Consider the following 19,617-nt stretch of genomic DNA (forward strand, 5'->3'; position numbering starts at 1 on the left):
GATCAAATGCCGTTCAAAATGATGCCTCAGTCTTGTGTGAAACCTATAGCCCTTGTTCTCACATGCAGGACCAACACAAAATCCTTTTCCCCCAGATGACCTTTTCACATCAAAGCAACATTTCTAGCTAAATGGGGCGGTACCAAGCTCCTATATATTCCCACTCATTAGTGTGATGAACAGTAGGTCAAACAGAAGGTGAATATTGTCATACCGGAACTGAAGGACTTTGTGATCCGACATGTGACATACAAAAGAAATGAAAGTGCACATTTCCCTTTCTTACATCTTGTAAAGTGTGTTCAGTTTTCTGTCCTTTAAATATCACGTGAATTAAAATGCAGAAGGCTGTGAGGTGTTTCCGAGGCAAACCAAGGATATGCTTGGAAACTTAAAGCAGCAGTGACATAACAGTACACGCTTCTGTGTGTGCAACTTGTGTATTGGAAAAGTATAGGGGTTACATGATAGATATGGGAACTATAGAAATGATTCTTTAAGCAGGTTTGTTTGAAATACAGCAAGTGCCGTTTTCAGCTAATCACATTAGTCATTTTTTGTACTCTGCATTAAGGGATGTGTTATATAATCCATCAACTGTATACTGTAACTAAATATTATGCATGTTTAAACGTCAAAATCGTGTTCTTCTCATGCAACATAGTGGTGGTGACACTGTCCTCTGGATTTTAGGCACTGACACTGATCTGCAAGAGCAGCACTTTAAGTTTTGGCACCACTAAGGTGTGACCGGGGGGGTCATCCCTTGCATGTCTCTTTTGCATTATATGGGAAGCCTCTGATTGATGTTTTTAAACTACAGTATGTGTAGGCTGATTCCAGTAAGCTTTTGTTCCTTATATCTCTTTCAAATACATGCCAAATATACTGTATGTCTTATTAAGTAAAAATGTGAATAATATTTTAAAAATAACAGAAGACATAACACGTGTTGCATGTTGCATGCAAAGCTGCATTTTTGTCAATTTAAAGTAAATGTACCAAATTCATTCGATGCACATGAGATAAAAAACCAGAGTCTGTCTGTACATCCTAACTCTCATATTTTTTAACTAACCTATTAAACTACACTGGCATAGTATAGATCCTGGAATTCAGTTATGGTTTATGGTTTTGGTGTGCCACCCTGTGATTTTCAGTTTTCAGTCCTTTGGAAAGTATTTCGAGGTGCCACAGAGTGCAGGTGCAGGTGGAGACTTTGCATCTACCTTTGTAAGGTCCTCTGGGCAAAGGCAACTGATTCATGGTTTCTCAATTGAATTGGATCATCCTTTGTTTGTATTATTCAAAACAATGCATTCCAAATGTGTGAGGAGAGAGTGGGAGAATCAGGGGTTCAGTAAAGGGCCCACAGATCATGTGTATCCAACACAACAGATGAATTGAGCCCTGTCTCCCTCCTGTCATGTTTCTTCTGTCAACAACTTTAAAGAACTAAACACTGTTGTGTTAGATGCAGCCTGCAGCCTTTTCCTTAAATCTTTTTGCAATGCATTTTGTATTTAAACCACATGTATGTCATTATCCCAGCATCTCAGACAAGCACTCTTCCTGTCCCTAAGATATTTGACTTGACCAAATACCGGTTTAAGAGCATCATAAAAACAGCTGGTGACAACCACTACATGCCAAAAAAAAGGTTTCTTGATGCTTTAGAAGACAGCAAAATGCAAGGATGACAGCGATTTTCCACTCCCGTGGCACCGAAAATGCCAAAGCTTTCAACATGTTGAAGTGTGTTTCAGTACTTAAACCCCTCTTCTTTTTGGAGTCAGCAAGATCCCTAAACGCTGAGTCTCAACATAGGGAATGGCTTTATCCGTGCAGTCATGAAACCATAAGAGGAGTCATGTGCTGCGGGCTGGTTGACGCAAAGCAGCCGTCAAATGTGGTGAGCGTCCACCAGGCAGCATCCTCTGATGTTCCCCCTCTGTCAGACAAAGCTTCTTCTCATGACTGACCCTCACTGAGGCTGAGGCACAGGCAGAAGTTCATAATTGTTGGATGAAGCTTCAATGTGACAGAAGCCTGTTTGATCCTAATCCTCAATGTGAAGCACAGAATAATCCTGTACACTCAAACCTTGTGAAAATGTGCTTTACCCGGAGAAGGAAATGCTTTAATTCATAAATCTATACCAGGTTGTGTATCTGTGAATTGTTCACTTCTGTTTTCCACATTAAAAGGAGTCCTCTTTCACTTCTGTCTTACATCTGAAAACACAAGTGAGAATTCACATACATGATGAGGAAGTGGATATGATTGAGGATGGGAATTTTACATTCCTGTGATGTTGCTTATTTGGAAGAAGAACAAAAAAAGCCACAGTTCAATTTAAACCTATTTTATACACAGCTGTTTTTGCTCACTAAGATAATCCGCACTGTGCCAAACCCAATGAGTGCACAACAAAAATGAGAGTTAGGGGTCTCGAAAGATAAACAGTTTATGTTCAGGGGTAATACTGAATTGATTGGATGCCAAAGAATCAGATCAAATGAAAAATAAAATCAAATAATCATCATTTAATCGTGCATTCACATCACTGTGCACCTATTTCTTTCAACTTTGTGTATTAAAATAAAAAAGTATCAAGTTTACATGAAACACAAAATTCGCTCTCAAAGTTAGTGTATTTGAAATTCTAAATAATGAAATAAAAGGAATCAATACATTTGAAATAACATATTTTACAAAGTGAAAACAATTTAAAACACTCACACTCCACTTCATCAAATGGATGTCCTTCTCTTAATACATTTTAAATTATGTAAGGGGTGACATCATGAAGAAGATGATGTACTCATATTTCCTCATATAAACAGTGCCATTGACACATTATAATAAAGATGCAATCAATTTGAAAGGGATCCTGCACAAATATCAGTAAGAGAATACATTAAAAGCATGATAAAGTCACCGTGAATAAACATGAATGCTATTTATCACGCTGGATGTCCCATTGGTGGATGGCGCTCTCTAGTGGGGAACAACGCAATGAAGTAGAGTCTGGTTTATCACTGAATACTGAAGTTTAATGAATTACTACCCTGTAATCTCAGTTTATCTGAATTACAAAAAAGCTTTAACAATGCAATCAAAAGCAGGACTATGTTTGAATTGTTGTTGTTGTTCATCCCATCTAGGCCTATGTGTATATCCATTGTGGTGTCACATACAATCAGAATATCTGGTACTACGTTTATTTGAGTTTAATCAGACCCAAGATATTGACTATAAGTGTTTGAAATAATATCATTATTTGTATAGCTACATGAAGTGTGTTGATATCTGCGTGTCATTGTAAAAAGTAAGCCTCCAGTGAATAATAATAATACACGTAATATTAATAGTAATAATAATAATACAATAATATTAATAATAATTATGATCATAGTTGTAGTGGTAGACATAATATCAATTTAAATAAATAAGAGAAAAAACAACTAAGCCTACAAATGCTTTTTTCTTTTACTACGAAGCCAGTAAAGTTGGCCAAGATTAAACCCTGATTTTGATTTATTTTTTCATTTTAAGAGAGTGGGTTTACTTATAGGTGGACATGGATATTCCCAATGTAATCCCACCCATGTTGTTACTATAAATTAAGATGCTTGGCTTCTCTGAATAAGGAAGTAAACTACACCGTAATGCTGCCTTCAATTGCTGTCCGATTCCAAACTTAGAAACAACGAATACGGAAGCTAAAGTAGGTAAGAACTCAGAAAATGGGGATTTAATCCATAAATAAGTTATGATAACTTATTAATGAGTAGGTGATAAACATTATAAAGTCACAGTTCTACAAAAAATTCGCTAAATGTATTATTTCTGTACTATTGGATGTTTATACGACTTTAAGTCAGAGCTCTATAAGAGCCCTTGAACGCGTCTTAGTTCCCTGCTGGTCAGTCACTCCTCTGCTGTAAACAGACGGTGTGTTCAGGGACTTGACTCCGGCTGGATCCGACCAGAAACTGGACTGAAAACTACGAACAACGATGGTACGACCGGAAATATTCTCCGTATACTTTTTAAAACCTTAATATGTACTTTTAGTGAAGTCCATGTGGTGTTTGTGTTAGTTGGACGCCTTCAGCCTCATCTCCACCTTCTTCAGGAATAGTTTTACCTGAGTATCAAAACAAAAGAATGCAAGAAACTTAAACCAAGGGCACTTCGTTTTGGTCGTGTTTAAGCTAAGCGGAGTTCAGCTGGCTGTTTGTTTTATCATAGCTTATCATATTCTACTTTTTGTCGTTGCGGTTGTGTCGTTCATGCATTATAAATGGATCAAAATGTGAAAACCAGCACATTACATGCTGGTTTTGAATGTTTTGAGTGTAACCTTCTGCTGGTTTACCATAAGGATCTGAAACCAATAAGTCTTAATAAGTCTTAACAAGTATTTCTTTGTTTTCCAGCACTGAGAGAGCATCATCAAACAAACAGGAGGGACCACCACTGCATTTCCGTCAAAGTCAGATAAGGTGTGTAAAATCAATAGAGGGCAACTCTGCTGGTTAATAATGGCAAACTATGTGTACAGAATAATTCATCAATGATTTCCCAATGATAAATATCTGTATAAATACTTTTGAATGGAAGCATCCAACACCCAGTTCTGGAAAGTAGATACACTTATTCAAGTACTGTGGGTAACATTTTGTGGCACCTTACTTAGGTATTTCTATTTTCTTTTTCATACATCTAATCCACAACGACATTACGTTTTTTAAATTTTAGAAGCAAACATTGTACTCTATAGTCTTCTATACCCCATGTATTTTATGACTTCAGTCACTTTCCATATGGAAATGTAAAGCAAACATAACAACAAAAGCAGTAGCCGATGATGTATTTTTATTATTTAAGATACAACTGTATTGATCCCTTTAGGGAAATTCACCATCTACCCAGCAGATAAAGAATTTAAATAACTTTAATTATCTCCTCGAAGTCTCCATGATGAATGGATAATCCAAAAACACAGAAAACTCTTTAAGAATTTGGGTAAGAGAACAAATCTATCAAAACATTGAAGAATTTAAGTTCAGGTAAGTGGTGTACGATTGATATTTTTTTAGGTGGAGTATTAATTTAAGTAAAAATACTTCTTCCACCTCTGCCAATACCTTTTTTCTCCAAAGTCAATATCTATTCATTCTGTGTCGGGATGTACTTTGGCAGGATGACAGATCTAAAACTTCCCACTGACGCCAGAGTACAGATTCGATTTTTCTAAGAGTTTTTTGCACACTAAGAATAGTAAAAACTCCACACTTGCCAAAGAAGGGGAAGCCCAAAACCTTTACAGGCATATTTCTAAAACTACTATTTCTTTCAATCTCAGCCATTTGGACAATTAAAACGGAGTCATGTTACTGTCTCGATAACCCTCCACCTCCTGTAAGCTCTTAATAAGTCATGCATCTGCTTTCCTAACATGCTGTGCAGAGGTCCTCTCTCTGTGCACGATGACCACCCTGGAGGACGCTGAGATGAACACCTGCGGCCCGGAGCTGCCGGCCATGTTTGATGGCATGAAGCTGGCAGCGGTGGCGACGGTCCTCTACATCATTGTGCGCTGTCTGAACCTGAAGAGCACCGCCTCGCCTCCTGAGGTCGTCTACCAGGAGACACCGCTGAGCCGCTACCTGTTCAAAACCTGCCCCATGTTGACCAAAGAGTGAGTGTTAATTATTATTATTATACACTCCCAGTTTGTAATACTTCTGATGGACCTTGGACCGGAGTACTCATTAGAGAGTGTGTGTGTCATACCTTTTTGGCATTTGTATTTACACTAGCTAATCTTAGTTATCAGTAACAGCCTTATGTAATACAAGCACAGACATTAACGACTCAGACTTCACCTGGAGACTCAGACATGAAACGGAGGACATGCAAGATGTTTTTTACTTTAAGAGGTCATTTTCACATACAGTGATAAGAAGGAGCGATCAAAATAAGTAAAGAAGAAAAAACATTATTTGTTAAGTCATCAAACCCCTTTTTATTTTTTATTTAGTATAGATCATTTATCAATAAATCTATCTAAGGTAGCTATACAGAGGGAAGGTGCCTCTGAGCAAGGCATCTTTCCTTACATACTGGCACTGGATCAATAAAGTAGATCTTATCTTGGTAAGTCAACTAGTTGGCTTCTAGCAACTGTACGAGCTGCCTAACACCTGACAAATGCTTTGGTGTAAAAAATCAAAGGTAAAAAGAACTTTCTAAGATGTCAGGTTGAGGAAAAGTAGTTTTTACTTTACCAACTTCAAGTAGTTGTTGTTATAGTGGAACACAAACCCACAGGAGAACTGTTGTGTCACTAGGGAAGTAAAATACACTCTTGTGTTATCAGTTGTTAGCTTTGTGTTTAGGGTAACTCTCTCAACAGTCCAAGAACGAAAGAGAGGCATACAAATAACAGGGCTGTAAGATTACCTCAAATCTAAACCAGTCTGTCCACCTAGTCCCCAAAGGGAATTAAATTGTCTATTGTGTCGTGACCTTTATCTAGCAAATAGAAATAGAAACCCAGTGTAAACACATTGCACATTCTTCCTTATTACTTGTCAAAACTAGTCGCCTACATAACCCAACATGCAATTGTTGAGCTGCCAGTTAAGTGGGAGTTTAAGGTGTGGTGCTGGTAATCATTATAACTCTACACCAGTTTTCCAAATGTACAAACTTGTAGTGATAAGCCCCAAGACATTTAAATGAAGTGTAACTATGCAGCTGCCTCAGGACCTTTATAAAACTGTCTTCCGTTGTAGTGCCCCGAAGACCTGCAAACTGAAGTCGATGCGTACAAAGTTATGGAGTTACTCATTCACTTTCTCCCCGACACTTGTGATTATCTTTTTTCTTGAGTTTTCAGATAACGGTGGCAGTGTCTTTCGGGCGTGTTGTTTATCTACACCGTTAAACATGATGATGTAATGCTCTTCATCCTAAACAAACCATGGCTGCTTGCACGTGGATAAGCAGTGTGTTGCTCTTCCAGTTCATTCTGCAAACCTGGAACTCAAAGACCTCAGACATGCTAAATATTGCAAGACCCACTTATTTTTACGGTACATGGGACAAAGGAGTCTCGAGTTAGTTGCAGGATTTACTGGCCTATAAACGCCAACCACACCCATGCAATGTTCTCTAGTAAAGAGTACACACTGAATTAAGGACTGGAATGGTGCTCTAATGACTGACCGTGTCTGTAGGTCTGTCTGCCACCTCCTATAGTTGGAGTGCTATGCGAGCCTCTCTGATGGGTGATAATCTTTCCTGAGACATCTTCAGGGTGGCGGTTAAGCTGTGATATGTAATATGGAGCTCATCCCTCTCTTCAGATACATTCCTCCCCTGCTGTGGGGAAAGAGCGGACACCTCCAGACGGCCCTGTACGGGAAGATGGGACGAGTCAACACTCCTAAGCCATGTGGGGTGCGCAAGTTCCTCCCGATGCAGGACGGGGCCACAGCGAGCTTTGACCTCTTCGAAGCTCGTGCGGACCACAGCACTGGAGGTCAGTGGCAACAACCGATTCATCTGGTGAAGCACATTAAGTAGTTGTTGGTTGGTTGTTGGGCGACTGTGGCTGCGAGGGAGTGCGGTCGTCTTTCCACCAGAAGGTTGTGGGTTCGATCCCAGCCCATGCAGTCAACATGTCGATGTATCCTTGGGCAAGATACTTAACCCTGAGTTGCTCCCGATGGCATGGCCAACGGTGTGTGAATGTGTATGCGTGTTAGTTCCTAGAGTAATATACACTGCTCTGTATGAATGGGTGTGAATGGGTGAACGACATGTAGTATGTAAAGTGCTTTGAGGGGTCTTAAAGACTGGATAAAGCGCTATATACTGTAAGTACAGTCCATTTACCATTATGGATTTAATCACACAAGCAGGGCTGCAGAATTAATAGATTTTCAATATGGACTAGCCTTTGCAGACCATTTACGTGCACTAAAACCTACAGTATATAACACACCACAGGAAAGGGACAACTTTAAAACTCACACCATTATAATTGAATACATTTTTCAATGCCTATGTTTCAAAAATGGTCATCCCTGTAAAATTACAAATCATATCGCAAATCAGTCAAAAATAATAATGTTATTTTCTACAAATTGTGCAGCCCTACACACGACTACTTCTGCCAGTTGATGAAGATATTTCACTGATTATTATTATTTACCTGCATATTGACCTGAGTTTGGATTGTAAACACACAATGCTGAAGAAACAAGCAGTCCATAGTAATAATGAAAGCCCTGAAACACACACACACACACACACACACACACACACACACACACACACACACACACACACACACACACACACACACACACACACACACACACACACACACACACACACACACACACACACACACACACACACGGCGTCCACTTTTAGGCCAACACATGACTCCACTTTGTGTCTGTGTGTTTGTCAGATGACATTACCATGGTAATCTGTCCTGGGATTGGTAACCATAGCGAGAAGAACTACATCCGGACATTTGTGGATTACTCCCAGCGGCAGGGGTACCGCTGCGCCGTCCTGAACCACCTGGGAGCGCTGCCCGACATGGAGCTCACCTCGCCACGCATGTTCACCTACGGTAAGAGGGGTCATCACGTGGTAGGCTCATGAGTTACCGGTGTGATTTGTAACAGTTCAAACCTTAATGGGGAAGCTCACTTTCTTGTGTAATTGATGTTAGTTCATTACATTATGGAGAACTGAAATGAAGGGGAAGAACAGCATGACAAAGGAAAAATGAAACGAAACGGAAGAGTCGGAAAGAAGTTGTAACAAAGAAACACACTGAGAAAAAGTGGATTGTCCTCCTTTTTGAAGGAGATGACTTTATCATAGCCTTTAAAGAAAATGTAATACATTTGAAATGATTTGACCATTTATCTAATGTCATAATGAAATAGTTATTAGTGGTCTGACAGTTCGTGGTTTGGTTCGTATTAGATGCAGTGGGAAAAACCAAAATTATAATAATAGTTTTTTTCCATCTATAAAAACGTGGCTCATAATTGTTACTGTAAGAATGAAGGTACTTAAATACTGGAACACAAAACCACACTGAATGTTGGCATCAAAGTTTGAGTATCAGTTTCATTACCCTAACACTCCTTGTATTTATCACTGAATCAGAGTTGTAAAAGAGTTCTTTCCGTCATTCAGGTTGTACGTGGGAGTATGCGGCCATGGTGGGCTACATCAAACGAGCGCTTCCTGAGACGCTGCTGGTGGTGGTGGGCTTCAGTCTGGGGGGAAACATCGTCTGTAAATTCCTGGGAGAGAACCGATCCAACCAGGACCGAGTGGCGTGCTGCGTCACCGTGTGCCAGGGCTACAGCGCGCTCAGGTTAGTGAAGACAAACACAGGCTCAGAACCAGGGCTGGATACACCTCCATCTGTGCATATCAGACCTATAGTGTATACACCAGCGGTTCCTAACCGTTTTCACCTCAGGGCCCACTTAAGAATCTAAACGTTTTTCGCGGCCCACATTCTACCATAAACAATACGGAGGCTAAATAAAGTTCCAATTGGTCAATTCAGAACATGTGACACGTTGTTAATCCAGTAGTACAGACAGGCCGCTGTCAAGGACTGTAATGACCGTTGCTAAGGAGGATCGAGAAAGAGAAAGGAAAGGAGGTTCAAATAAAAAAGAAATTGTAATAATGAAAATGTTTCCAAACAAATCATAATGTTTTGCAAATTATTTGGCGGCCCACTTGCAATGCCTTCGCGGCCCACTAGGGGCCAAATATGATAAATTACATTATCTGACTATTATTAAAGGTGGGTAGGTCATTTGAGAAACCAGCTCGAGATCGCTAGAATTTGAAAATACACAGCCGGAAGAAATCTGCCACTTCCTTACAGAGCCCCTCCTCCAACACACACGAACGCACACATGACCAATGAGGGCACGAGATAAGTTAGTTAGTTAGTTATTTTTTTTACACTGAAAACAAATTGAATATCTAATCTTAATAAAATAAAATGAATGTACTCCAATTGCGGCCCGTAAACCTTTGAGTATTCATTATATGTTAACCTCAGGATTGGTTATCTTAAAGCTTTTATTCTGAGCAGGTCATGTGTTTTTCCTCCCATTGTGTGTGTGCATGCATTAATGAGTTTCTGTGTGTGTTTGTGTAGGGCTCAGGAGACATTCCTCCAGTGGGATCAGTGCAGGAGGCTCTACAACTTTGTGTTGGCTGACAACATGAAGAAGCTCATCCTGAACCACAGGTGAGGAGATACAACTGCAGTGACATCATGGCTTTCAGCTGAATCAGAAATGTACTAAATAAAGCTTGGGTCTTGCTTTTATTTGGGAGTATTGGGTTGTTGATTGCAGTGGATTTATCTAGCAAGAAAGCTAATGTACCATACTTTCTTGACTGCCTATCGGTCAAAAATAGACAAGTAACATTCCTAGATGTCGGCCAAATGCTGAAAAAATAGGCCAATAGTTTTTCCTTGAGCCAGACTTGCTGAATAACCTCTCTGACTGTTGGACAGGGCTAACCAGCCACACAATATTTTGTTTCCTGGCTTGAAGTGTCTAAATACCTTTTATTGTTTGTTCAACAGGAGCACCTTGCTCGGCCTGAACTCCAGCAACATTGGAGATGCAGACCTGGGCCGACTGTACGCAGCCACGTCTCTGATGCAGATCGACGACAGCATCATGAGGTGGAGTTTGGGAGGATTTTAGATTTGGATACATTTATTCTAATATATCTTATCTGATCTCATCACAATCTTGTACTACAGGAAATTCCACGGCTACGGCTCCTTGAAGGAGTACTACGAGAAAGAGAGCTGTGTGCACCACTTGCACAAAGTAAGTGTGTAGAAACACAATGATTAATAAGTGTACTTTGATCAACTGCTAATATACTTCTACTGCTTTTACCACTGTTGTGCCTTCACTTAACACTGGATCTATTTCTGTATTACTATTCCTCCTAACTGCTGTTTCTGTTGCTAATAGTACTACTACCATAGACCAGTTAAAGAGGAGGCGACGCACTGAGAGTACATTTCCTATATCTGTGTCACATGGGTTTCGCCGCTGCCCTTTAGGAGACTAGTGGTATATTCAGTGGAATGGGAGAATTTAGCACAGATTATGAACTATTCTTTCGCCTAATAGTCACCAAAGTAACTTCTGGACTTTTTTCACGAGCCACATTTCTTCACTTATCTAATTCTGACACTAAATAGGCATTTTCCCACCCAGACAAATCAGTAGGAAATGTACTTTTTTTGTCTGATTCGTCTCTCAGTCACAAACTTGCTAAATCTGGCATCAAAGAATAATGTTAGCAACATAAAACATATACATACATTAAACCGTGCCCACGTATTTAACCAACTTTTCAACTATTACAACTGTTGAGCAAATTCTCAGAAATTAACAAGGGGTTAAATGTGCAGTTCTTAAAATTGAAGCCAGAAATATTTGACGGAACTTGTTTTCCTTGTACTAATATAACTGATAAGTAATCCAGGTGTTGTTTTGTCTGCAGGTCACTGTGCCTCTGCTCCTGGTTAACTCCTCAGACGACCCCCTCATTCATCAGTCTCTGCTGGATATTCCTCGCACACTCGCAGGTTCGTGTTAAAAGCCAAAATGCATTTCTGCCACTGGGGATAGTTACAACAAAGAACTTCCATTGATACTTTGGACACTGAGGATAGCTACTAATATCTACTGGGCGAAACAAAAGCTCTGTCCTCTTCCTGTTTACTTTGGACATTGGGTTGATATACTTCCTTTGTCCCAGAAGTAAAGCCTTCATTTTCCCAGGAGACCATACCTGGTGGCTGCCAGAATCTTAAATATAAGCGAGTCTCATTGAGAAGCAATATGTATGTCGGTGGTGTAATTTCTATATAGCCACTACATTATGCAAACAGCAGTTTTTCCATAGTGATAAGTTATCATGGCCACTTCAAAGTGATCGACAACTTGACAAACTATTAAAGGGGCCCTATTACGTTTTATTTTCAGGCGCATGTATGTATGTAGTGCCTCTCCTGTGAAATGTCTCCATGCTTTAATGTTCAAAAAGCTCTTTATTTTTCTCATACTGCCTGTATTGCAGCACCTCTTTTCACCCTCTGTCTGAAACCAGAGCCCAGTCTGCTCTGATTGGCTAGTTGGCATTTTAGCCTTGCAGAGCATTTACTTGCACAACAACCAATATACCACACTACAGGAAAGGGAAAACCCCTAAAAGCCAATCTGTATAGCCAAGTCTTCGTCATAGGCTTTATCAGAGTCTCTCGGTGAAGTTATAGGATGGGGAATAATAGAGCTCCATCTTATCTTATCTTATTGAACGGAACATATGATAAATCAATAATGTTCCCACCTTATACAAACAATACAGGAACTATGCAAGTTGTATCTCCTCCTGGACACATGTTTTCATGCAGTGAAATGCGTGGGTGTAAACTTAGCTGTTGCTATGACGCTCATGTTTTGTTTGTTTTGGATGTTTTGAGCGTTTCCTTGACAACGAATGACTAACAGTAAATCATTGTCCTCTCAGAGACTCGGACTGAGACGAAATTAGAGCTTATGCTTATTTTTTCTGAAGCTGGACACTGGAGCCGCATTATTAAGCGTTTATAAAGTCTTGTTGCCGAGATCTGCTCAACACCGCCCAGCCCAGACAGTCTTGTTGAATTTTTCAGGGCCGTGTGTGTGTGTGTGTGTGTGTGTGTGTGTGTGTGTGTGTGTGTGTGTGTGTGTGTGTGTGTGTGTGTGTGTGTGTGTGTGTGTGTGTGTGTGTGTGTGTGTGTGTGTGTGTGTGTGTGTGTGTGTGTGTGTGTGTGTGTGTGTGTGTGTGTGTGTGTGTGTGTGTGTGTGTGTGTGTGTGTGTGTGTGTGTGTGTGTGTGTGTGTGTGTGTGTGTGTGTGGGCCCGTGTGGGCCCGTGTGGGCCCGTGTGGGCCCGTGTGGGCCCACTAGGTCACATGCACCCCTTGCGTGTAAATCAGTGTGAGTAATGACTTAAACCCTGACAAGAGAAATTCAAAGTGAATCCTCTACTTCAGGGGAATGTAGGCACATGACTGTTCTTCTTTACATTTCCCAGTTAGGATTATTCATTCAACGTCCAAACCTTTCAAATACAATGTTATCTTCATTATCTTTTAAACACTTAAATGTGGGGTAGGTAAGAATGGAGAAATCTGCCCCTTCCTTCAGACTTCCTCACAGAGCCCCTCCTCCAACACACACGAACGCGCACATGACCAATGAGGGAACGAGATAAGATTGTGCCCAGATGGAAGGCTGACAGGCAGGTAGGCCATCCAGCTACTTTAGCCGGCTCAGATGATTGGTCGTGCTTTTTACAGCGCCACAGCTATTTATTGTCAAAGCATTTAATGTATTGATTGCTATCGGGATGTTAAGAGCATTCCATGGAATATAACAAGTGTTTCTGAAGTGAATTACCGACCCCACCTTTAAGACAACCCATACCGAAAACCGAGCAACAAAAACAGACACTGACAACATTTTTTTCGATATATATATATATATACTTCAGGTCAATAATCTGCTAACTTCAGGTCAATAATCTGTTTAGAAAGCTGAGGGTTAGGCTAGGCTTCTTTTTCCGAAACAAGTCCCGTTTCCCGCTTGAGGACAGGAAAAGGCTCTGTGACCTTTTGACCTTTGCTGGACTATGGTGATCTGATCGATATGAATACACCTGGCCGTTACCTGATCAAGTTAGATGCCGCCTATCACAGTGCCCTGAGATGTGTTACTAACTGTAACAGTCATTGGTACATGTTCATCTATAAAGCCATGTTGGGTAAACTACCAACTTATATCTGCTCTCTGATCTCACCGAGAGTGGCAAGTAGCTATTGCCTGAGATCCCAGGATGTGTTTGTGTTACATGTGCCAAGTGCTAGGACTGTTTTAGGCACCAAAGCTTTTATGCGTGCTGCTCCTCTAGCTTGGAACACGATGCACATTTTTTTTAAACTGAGCATTTTGGTTCCCCGGCATCATTCTAAAGCTCAGATTAAATGTTATTTGATGGCAGTCATTGTGAATAGGTTGTAATTTGTACCCCTGTGTTTATGTTGTCTGATGTCCTTTTTGTTTTCTGTTGTTTTTTCTGTGTAACCAATGGGATGCAGGTCTCCCTTGAATGGGATTGTACCTGGTTAAATAAAGGCTACAAACAAACAATGTTAAAAAGTTAGAGGACAACATGCCCGTTTCAAACAAATGCTGTACAATTAACCACCTTTACTTAGTTAAGTTGTTTTTTAAAACAAATGTTGATGCTAATCATAAATTACAAATGACTTTGAATGAGTGTTTAATGCCAGTTTAACAACTTTCTTCTGTTTTTAGAGAGAAAGAAAACCCCACACAAATTGAATTATTTTCAAATAATAAAAGAAATAGATTGGTGACAACATCACGGGAAACCCCCAATGTCTAGCTGAGCTAGTGTGTGTGTGTGTGTGTGTGTGTGTGTGTGTGTGTGTGTGTGTGTGTGTGTGTGTGTGTGTGTGTGTGTGTGTGTGTGTGTGTGTGTGTGTGTGTGTGTGTGTGTGTGTGTGTGTGTGTGTGTGTGTGTGTGTGTGTGTGTGTGTGTGTGTGTGTGTGTGTGTGTGTGTGTGTGTGTGTGTGTGTGTGTGTGTGTGTGTACCAAAAAAGAGAGGGTGTAAAGTGTCAGAAAGGGAAAGGAGCGTATCTCTGCCACAGCTCTCAGAGCAGGAGAGATCATTATCCACCTCCATTGACCGGGTCAAGGGGCCTTTCATCACCAAATTGCTGGATTACAAACTAAAGGGGCCCAATTTCAGTCCAACGGTTCCACTTGCAATAGATGTTGCGGTCTCTACCGGCGCTATCTGTTTCTGTAATGGTGCCACATTGTGCTACAGTTTCCTTTGACCTTCCTGTTGATGCTTTGTGATTGTGAAACCATCTTGTGCAAGGTGAATATTTGCCAACAATAATTCTTAATATATAAGAAAAAGAGGCTACTATTCAAAATACTTAAAGAACCAATTGCATATATGCTAATCAAGAAATCAGATGATTTTAAAAACACACCTGGACGCACAGAATGAATGTGATGAGTCTGCAAAACAAATAGTTTCATTCTACTTGTTTTCAATGTCGTCTGTTAAAAATAAATGTCCGTCTTAGGCAAGGCAAGTTGATTTATACAGCCCCTTTCATCACAAGGCAATTCAAAGTGCTTTACAAAATTGAAGAGCATTAAGAATCATATTATAAAATGGCCACTTATTTAAAAGCAAAGATAATAAACCATGAATAAAAGTGACAGTGCAGTGTAATTTAAAAGCAGCGGCAAAAAGAAACGCCTTCAGCCTGGATTTAAAAGTAGTCCGAGTTGCAGCGGCCCTGCAGGCTTCTGGGAGTGTGTTCCAGATATTAAACTGAACGCTGCTTCTCCGTGTTTAGTTAGATGCTAGTGTGTGCTGCAACCTTTATTTTGGTTTGCTGTGATTTACACTGCACTCCAACAGTGTTTTTAATTTGGTCTCACCTCTTTTTCCATGTGTAGAAAAGATGCCCAATGTGATATTCGCCCTGACTCAACACGGAGGCCACCTGGGCTTCTTCGAGGGGGCCGTGCTCTTCCCTCAGCCGCTCACCTGGATGGACAAAGTGATCGTGGAGTACACCAACGCCATCTGCCACTGGGAGAAGAACCTGCCGGCGTGCCAGCGGAGCAGCAACCGGGACTCTAACGCCTGCCCGCAGAGCACAGGGGAAACACTCAGCGGGTAACGCACAGAAGACCAAAAACATGCACACTCTTCTGTAGTCGCTTCAGTACTAATGGGAAATGTAGGAAGTCACTAAATGGATTAGAAGAGTTGAAGTGGAAGCTGTAAACGGAAACTCGCATAAGATACCTGCAAATGTAACACGACCCCAGGGTTGAATTAGTCGTTCCTCTTGTTCCCAGTTAACCCCCGCTGTAACACGAGTTCACCCTCTGCTGGTGTCTTTGGCAGCTGCTGCTCCTTGAGGGTGATATAATTAGTGAGGGGGAAACACACGGCAACCAGAGGCTGAAAATGACCTTTAACCTGCATGTAGAACAAAGAGAAAAATGCGTTTCTACACGAGTAACTACTGAACACTTTCCTCGATGCTAAAAGTTAGCACAACTAGAATAAATAATATCGTTTTTGAAAACTGGAAATGTATCCTAGTCCGAAGCCTTAAACCCTTAACCCTTAATATACTTATTTGTAAAAAGCCTTCCAGAAGCTGTAGAGCTCACAATCGTATTCGAAGTGCCTTAATATAAATGTTTCTCTCATGAATCATTGAGCTACCTCTGATAAGCAGCAGTATGACGTGGTTTATTGTTTAGTGGTGATTTCAACAAAACATCTGTTGCGCCGAGTGAAATTGTAATTTCCTGTATACTGATACGACATCATCTCATTTGTTTCCATTCGGAAGGGTTTGCTTTTTTAATGCAGGACAACTACGTTAAAAAACATCCAGTTTGGTTTATTTATATATTTTTAACGTAGTCTTTCTCAATTTGACGTCGGTTTTTTGCATTTCCATTGTGGGCAGTGGACCATCAGCTGGCCTTGTTGCTGCTGACAATTAAAATGAAAGAATCAGGGTGTCAGGTTTTTTTTTAAAGAGCTTAAAAAAAGGCATATTTTAAAGTTTTGTTTCTTGAGAATGTGGGTACTTCATACAGACTCGCGTTAAGATTGTACTCTTTGTATGGCTCCATGTCCGCTTGTCCCATTCCATGAACTGCTGTAAAAGCATGAGGATGGTCAGACTGTATTATTTCCTAAATGCTGCTTAGTAAAGGTCCTTTAAAGAATTTAGGACACGTGTTACTGAACAAATTCTGCATGGCTGTTCTGGACAGAGCTAGGTCAATCTGTGTGTACCAACACTGTCGACAGAAATACAGAAACGGGACACAAACAGTAAGCGTATTAAATCAGAAATCCAGATGGACTTTCACTTTATGCACTTGGCAGACGAAATGGACCAAAGCACTCTTCACTTTTTCTAGAAAAAGCAGCTCAACTTTGTACTTTTTTAATGATTCTGCTGCATTGTGGGTGATTTTTCGTTTTGTTGGGGCTTCCTTAAAACAGTGTCTTTGGCTCAAAAACAATGGAGGTCTCATATTAGACGTTACTTTTGAACAAGGGCTAATTTATACGTTACATAAGTGACCAAGGTTTTCCAGGTTTGTTTTAAGCTGCTTATTGCTACTTAACACATGGGTGGATTTGACACAAGAACATTAAATAAAGTTTTTGTTCCATTAAAACAGACGGAAACTATCACACAGAAATCACCTCTGTTATGGCTTATGGTTGATAAAAGTCTCAAACATGGACAAAAAAGGAGGTGGTTTTATGTGAAGAAATCCTGTGTTGTTTACTCTGGTCCTTTGGTGTGCATATTTGATGTTAGTCGCAGTTTCCTGTGCGTAACATCCTGTCGCACTATATACAAATGCAGGGGACTCCACCCAACTCCATGCAAGTCTTATTAATCAATATTTCAATCATCAAACTAAACTCATTCTTTATTCGTCCTTTTTAAAAACTGAATATAATCTGCAACAGCACCACTATTGTATTTGTGCAATATGTTCCGACCTCTTTGCTTGCACTTTACTGTCTGTACAGTTCCTATTTTTGTATTGTGGCACTATAGTATGATTCAGCATATGGGTGTAACGTTTATAATCTAATCTTAAAGTGTTTCGTTCTAATGTTCTGCACAGACATGACGCATTTTTGTAATAACCCACCCATTAATAAATATTTTTCACATAGATTCCTTTTTTCTGTCTGTTTATTGTAAGCTTTCTAGGTTTTCCTTTTCCTAGCCAAGTATCTACAGTTTCATGGAAATGTCTGTCGGTCCAGACAGAAATATTTAAATGACTTAACCTTTTCCAGATTCAGATGATGACTCATACTGACTATGGGGTTCACATGACTTTTCCTCGAGCGCCTTCATTAGGTCAAATGTGGGTATTTTTACCCGCAAAATAAATAGGCCAGTCTCAGCTTTAGTTGGCGTGGACAGTATGTAGCGTGTTGGCATGCTTTTAAACATTATACCCACATGCCAAAAAATGTAGGCTGTACTGATATTCTTCCCACCAGAACATCCAATACTCCTAATTATATCACATTACTTAAACAAGAAAGAAAGCAATAATAAACATGCGGATCTATTAGTGTGATATGAGCAGTGATTGTAGAAGCTCTTTAACTAATGGAAAGTATAAATACCACAGTCTACATAAATACTTCATTCCTGGATTCAATATCTTACAAAGTCCAGAAGTATTGTCTGCAAAATACACTTAAAGGTGGGGTAGGTACATTTGAGAAACCGGCTCGAGATCGCTAGAATTTGAAAATACACAACCGGAGAAAATCTGCCACTTCCTTATAGAGCCCCTCCTCCAACACACACGAACGCGCACATGACCAATGAGGGCACGAGATAAGTTTGTGCCCCGATGGAAGGCTGACAGGCAGGTAGGCCATCCAATCCGTTGTACTTTTTACAGCATTAAGGCTTCTACAGATGACATTTTTTTATGTATTTGTTGTCAAAGCACTTCAGATATTCATTGCTATCGGGATGTTAAGAGCATTCCATGGAATATAACAAAAAGTGTATCTCGAGCCGGTTTCTGAAACTTACCCCACCTTTAAAAGTAAACATTGTGAGGAATTTCCATTTTCAAAGTATCGTAACATTAGCACCTGAAGTTATCTTAGAAAATACATTCAACAGCATTTTAGAGATGTAGTTATTCAACATTGAGCACATTTGAGGGCACTTTACTTATAAGATGAGTAACAATATGTACCCTCTTAAATACAGTAGAGTGGAACATTTTACAAAATGGCAGTACTTGAGCTAATGTACCTGGTTACATTCTACCACTGTCCTACATTTGCAAATTGATGCAAAGACCACAACTCATTTATATACAGTTTATTGTGCATTTGTTGACTTTCTTATTGGTGCGCCAGGAAGCTCGATGGGGTAAAACTTCATAATACTCATACTAAAAAACACACGAGAGAGAGACAGGCACTTGTTGGAATTTCAGCCTTGTACTTCAAGGAGAGACGACGACGGGGGGACGGGCAGAGGGTGGAAACTCAGAAAGCTGGAGCCTGCCAGAGTTAGAAACAAGCCGTGTGGCTGACATGCAGTCCAAACAAAGCACAGGAGAGAGACAGAACATCTCAAAGACAAATGAGAAGTACTTTCTTTTGGATAAACGTGAATATGTTATATATTTTTACATTTAAATTCTGCAATGTTCCAGTTAGTTGAAAACTCCACTTTGAAATGTAATAATATTTATTTTTGATGTTTTTTGTTCATTGTTGAATTGTGTTTAATTAAAGAATGTTAGATTTGATTTCCTTCCATTTTTTTATTTGACAAGCAATGTTTGCAGTGTACTGAAAGCAGAAAGGCAAC

The 19,617-nt window shown here is 40.0% G+C and overlaps 2 protein-coding genes across 2 annotated transcripts in view; one reads left to right on the top strand and one right to left on the bottom strand.

Annotated features, from left to right (window-relative positions):
* Nucleotides 1–3,938: 3,938 nt before the first annotated feature.
* On the top strand, nucleotides 3,939–17,937 carry LOC117447945 (monoacylglycerol lipase ABHD2-like). Its single transcript, XM_034084970.1, has 11 exons — nucleotides 3,939–4,025; nucleotides 4,446–4,511; nucleotides 5,479–5,710; nucleotides 7,383–7,558; nucleotides 8,498–8,665; nucleotides 9,244–9,427; nucleotides 10,235–10,327; nucleotides 10,673–10,774; nucleotides 10,856–10,925; nucleotides 11,614–11,698; nucleotides 15,662–17,937. Exons 3-11 carry the CDS (start codon nucleotides 5,499–5,501, stop codon nucleotides 15,886–15,888), a joined length of 1,317 nt encoding a protein of 438 aa, XP_033940861.1. The 5' UTR covers nucleotides 3,939–4,025; nucleotides 4,446–4,511; nucleotides 5,479–5,498; the 3' UTR covers nucleotides 15,889–17,937.
* A 1,592-nt stretch (nucleotides 17,938–19,529) lies between these two features.
* The window catches only part of rlbp1b (retinaldehyde binding protein 1b), a 9,751-nt gene continuing 9,663 nt past the window's right edge, over nucleotides 19,530–19,617 (bottom strand). The window contains exon 8 of the mRNA XM_034085938.1: nucleotides 19,530–19,617. This exon is cut by the window's right edge and continues 413 nt beyond it. The gene's annotated coding sequence lies outside the window, so the exon portion shown is untranslated.

This window comes from Pseudochaenichthys georgianus, chromosome 6 (assembly GCF_902827115.2).
Source record: "Pseudochaenichthys georgianus chromosome 6, fPseGeo1.2, whole genome shotgun sequence".
Taxonomy (NCBI): Eukaryota; Metazoa; Chordata; class Actinopteri; order Perciformes; family Channichthyidae; genus Pseudochaenichthys; species Pseudochaenichthys georgianus.

Coding starts and splice junctions, on each gene's coding strand:
- LOC117447945 (XM_034084970.1), top strand. CDS start 5,499: ATGACCACCCTGGAGGACGCTGAGATGAACACCTGCGGCCCGGAGCTG. Junction 7,559..8,497: donor TGCGGACCACAGCACTGGAG/GTCAGTGGCAAC, acceptor TGTGTTTGTCAG/ATGACATTACCATGGTAATC. Junction 10,775..10,855: donor ATCGACGACAGCATCATGAG/GTGGAGTTTGGG, acceptor CTTGTACTACAG/GAAATTCCACGGCTACGGCT.